This window comes from Merops nubicus, unplaced genomic scaffold (assembly GCF_000691845.1).
Source record: "Merops nubicus isolate BGI_N331 unplaced genomic scaffold, ASM69184v1 scaffold6251, whole genome shotgun sequence".
NCBI classification, from domain to species: Eukaryota; Metazoa; Chordata; class Aves; order Coraciiformes; family Meropidae; genus Merops; species Merops nubicus.
In genome coordinates this window covers 13863-18006 of record NW_008590212.1, presented here as the reverse complement: position 1 = coordinate 18006, position 4144 = coordinate 13863, and the positions used below count along the sequence as shown (strand labels likewise).

At 47.2% G+C, this 4144-nt stretch overlaps 1 protein-coding gene across 1 annotated transcript in view; it reads right to left on the bottom strand.

The window, feature by feature from the left end:
- Nucleotides 1-2912: 2912 nt before the first annotated feature.
- The window catches only part of LOC103782099 (glioma pathogenesis-related protein 1-like), a 9471-nt gene continuing 8239 nt past the window's right edge, over nt 2913-4144 (bottom strand). Inside the window, exons 5-6 of the mRNA XM_008949843.1 lie at nt 3148-3174; nt 2913-3064 (exon numbers count right to left, since the gene is read on the bottom strand). Coding sequence (XP_008948091.1) covers nt 2913-3064; nt 3148-3174 — 179 coding nt within the window. The remainder of the gene's footprint in view (nt 3065-3147; nt 3175-4144) is intronic.

Here is a 4144-nt window from a genome sequence, read left to right as displayed (position 1 = left end):
GAGAAGGCGGAGTCTGTACTTGGGGAGGAAGAGTCCTTGGTTCTAATCTGGACTGGATGAGGCCCCTGTCAGTGCAGAGGACTGGCACAGGTGTTCCCCTGTTTATTGTTTAAAAGTTAAAAACAAGTTAAAAACAAGCTTGCAGATGGCATTTAATTTCAGGAACCTGATCTAGCTGAAAGCACCCTACAAAAAAGTGGTTTTGAGCTGCATCAACTGCCTGGTTACCTGTACAGGAGAAGGTACTTCAGCCTGGTGGCTGCCTGGCCTTAAATTACACGTGCTTCCTTGGAAGTGTGCTTTTTTAATTTAGGACCCATAGCTGGGGCACCTACGTAGCTTTAGCATCAAATCCCTATCTGTAGTAAACCCCTAACAGGCTTCAGGAAGACCTGTTGCTCTGATGTTACGGGGTGAAAAGGCTTTGCATTGTCTTGAATCTCTTTCAGTTGTTACAGTTGACAGGTTTCGAGGATTGTTGGTTGGACATTTATTTAATTAACCTGGAAAATCAAGACGGCTTACTCATACTCCTGTAGGTAAGTTAAACCAAAGGACTGGTCTGCTGAAGAGCCTGTATCTGAACAGTGACTGTCTGCATGGGCTCACTGTTGGTGCTTTTTGCGCCTTTCTTTCTGAGGGAATACGGCTATACAGGTCTAACAATTGTAAAGAGTAGGAAATAAAATAGATTTGGAAGGGTGAAAAAGGTTTTTTTCATATTTTCAGAACAGCTTGAACTCTTGTAAATTATCTCCTTAACCTGACTTTAGAGTTTACAGATTTGCAAAAAAAAATAACTGAAGGTTATATTTTTATATTAGCAGTTTGCATTTATGATACAGCATTCATGAACATATGTCAAGGTAAATGTGGACGACTCAAAGTGGTTTGATCATTTGGAGTAAAATACCTGCATATTTGGATGTCCTTAAAATGAGATGCTTTGAATTCCTGACTTTAAGGCTTTTTCGTTTGAAAGACACCATGTTGTAAAGTTTTGTTTTGTTTTGTTTTGTTTTTTTCTTCTAAGACCCAGGGATTTATAGGTTTTTTAATGAAGATTTTTCTATTGTATTTCCTTAGAGCTGTTGAAGGATATAGTTAAATGACAGCTCTGTGAATGTTTTGAACTTTAAGGGCTTTGTGTTGTTTCTGTTTACTCTCCTGGAGACCAAGCGTAGTTTAAACTAAGCAGGGGAGGATTCCTGCCGAGCTCATTTCTGCTCCTGGGACACAGCAGCGACTGCTCTTCCCTCTCCTGCATTTCTCTTTGCAGTAGGAGATGTAACCACACATGGTCTCAGTGGGGCAGGCACTGTGCCAGGCTCAGTGCTGGGGTGGGAGCCCCACACAACAGAGGGGACAGAGGCTGAGTCCTGATGCCCATGTGCTGTCTGCTGTCCCCTTTTCAGGTGGCACTTGGCACTACATGGAGTTTGAGGCTTGGGTCTTGCATGAAAAAGTGGCAAAAAGACACGTGGGGAGGAAAATAGCTGCTTTTCTTTGGATAGACCCATGGCCTTGCTTCTGTAATGAGGTTTTGTTGGTTTGTTTTTTTTTTTTTTAAACACCCTAATCTGTCCAGTTTGGAAGACAGAACTCAGCTTGGCTCACTCACAAGTAGGCCAGTGTGGGTACTGGGACCCTGGTTACTGGTGCATGGAAGAGATACTGCTCATCTCCCGTCTGCGTGTGTGATGTCGTGGCTACAGAGGCTCCAGTGCCCAACAAAGTAAATGTAAAGATCTATCAAGGGCAAAATTTTGTCCTTAGATGTATTTACATTTCAAAAAAAAAAAAAAAAAAAATTATTTATGCTGATGCTGAGATGATTCTAGTGAGGCCTGTTAACTACCAGGAAGAAGAGTGTGAGAAACTTGGGTCCCAATTCCAGTGTTTCCAGCTGAGACCCACCCCAGTAGTGGGGTCGGGAGTGGGTGTGCAGAAGCACTGCCAGGTCCTGCAGGGGCAGTACCCCAGAAAGGAGGTGGCCAGGGGAACCTCCCGGCTTCCTCTGCAGCAGCTGTGGGTGCCCTGCTGAGGGGCAGGGTGCAGAGGCAGCTGAGCCCACCTCTGCACAGACACCCACCGCTTCGGCCCCCCGGGGAGCTGGTGCAGCTGCGCGCCCTCCAGCCTCCCCTCCAGCTGGAGGAGGGGAGTTCCAGGAGACTCATCCCTTGGCAGATGTTGAACCTACAGGCATATTTTATTTGAAGTTTTTATACCACCTTTCCCAGCACTGTTTCTCAGCACTGTGCTGGTTGGAGCTGGATATGGGTTTTTGTGCACCAGCAGTTCAGTTTTAGCCAATAGGTAATTGCTGTACATGGGAAGCAGGAAATAATGATTTATTGTTTGAAACAGCAGTCAGCAAACAAGAACAAACAAAACCCAGGAAAGATCACAGTGATACATAATCGTGTATACACACAGGTGAAACTGTGTCTTGGCACAGACGACATATGAGTTTAAAGCCAAATTCTAAACAAAGAGAAGTACAAGTGGCCCCTGTACAATGCTATGACTGGGACACACACTGCCTGCCCCAGGATGAAGACGCCAGGGCTCGCGGGGGTCAAAAAATTCTTTTAAAAAGATGTTGAAATGAAAAAACCTCTCCAGGCTACTCTGTATCTTGCTGGAGGAGTGTTCAAGGAAAAAGTGCAATGGGAGTAAGAGATGCGTGCCTTGCCCAGGGCCTGGGCCAGGCTCCTGGGCTGGGCACCCTCCAGACCCTCCTGAGAAGGTGTGGTGGCAGCTGCTGGGGCAGCACAAACCCACCAGATCCAGCTCACGCTGCTCTGCCACAGATGCAAACAATATCTCTACAGATCTTTGTGCTGCCAGTAACTTCAGTGCAGGGAGGGGATGAGTTGACCTAAGTGCTCTTGTGGTCTTCTGCATGTGTGTCACTCACTGGCCAGTGCTAGAGAATAGTATTTTGGTAAGAGCCAGGTGGCCAGAACTGTCAGTATAAGGAGTAACGGCCTTAAAGCAATAATGGTGATGCAGTACTCGTCACACGCAGGCCTGTCCCACTCTGGATACCACCTAGAATCACCTAGGAACAAAACAAGTTACTTGTTTACAAGTATTACTTCACCAAGAGCAACAAGTGGAAGCAGTAATTCTGGTGGTACTTACTAATGACTTTGTCACGCTCTGCATTTTCTGGGGAGAGAGAAGAAGTGAACATAAATAGATTTAGACATTATAAACAATTGGAGTCCCAGCAAAAGCAAATGAAGCACGAGCTTCACAGTGGGTTTACAAATAGAGCTGTGGGAGCTGTGTTTCTTTTCAGGAGGGAGCAAAAGACTTGCTGGTGAGGAGAGCCCTGCAGTGACTCTCGGGGCTTTGCTGAGGAGCAGTTGATCACAACGTGTTGATTTTCCCTTCCACCAGTGGCTGGGTTAGAGAGGACTTGCTCTCCTAGGCATGCTTCCCAAGATGACTTTGGCTTTTGCCCAGTACCTTGCGTTTAAGATCCTCAGCCTGTAGCTAACATGGAACAATCCTGTGCACCAGGGGCTCCCCCTCGTTCTGTGGTGCCGGTGTTTTAACACCACCATCCTGCTCCATGAGTTCACCTGAGGTCAAGTGCTGGAGAAAAGTGTGACCGTAGCCTCTGCTCTCCCCCTGGGCATGTGTCCACAGCACAGTGCCTTGTCCTTACGGGAATTGCAGGAGGTTTCCTCCCTTCTTGACTCCATCCAACTGCTACAAAGCCAACTGCAGGAGAATCAGGTGGGCTGCCAGGGGCTCAAGCTGAGCACCACATCCCCCATGAAGAGCTCTCACATGTCAGCCTGGCTCTCTCCTGGTGCTTAGGGGAAAGCAGATGGCCTGGCTGATCTTCAATGGAGCGAGCAGCTTTGGCAGTGCCATGACAGCTCTCCTCTACTGCAGTGGCACTGCAGGGGCAAGGCTAGCTTGGACCTGCACCAGCTCCAGGTAATAACCTGGAGCCCCCAGGGGAGGATATTTATCCCCTTTTGTGCTTCCCAATTCTGCAAGCAGTAACTTCTGGTGGGGGTAATCACACCTTAAACTGAAGCCACTGTATCTCCTTTATCTTGCTTCCAGCACCTGAAGACCAGATCCCATCCCATCACTCCCCAGAGTAGAAAACACACTCTTT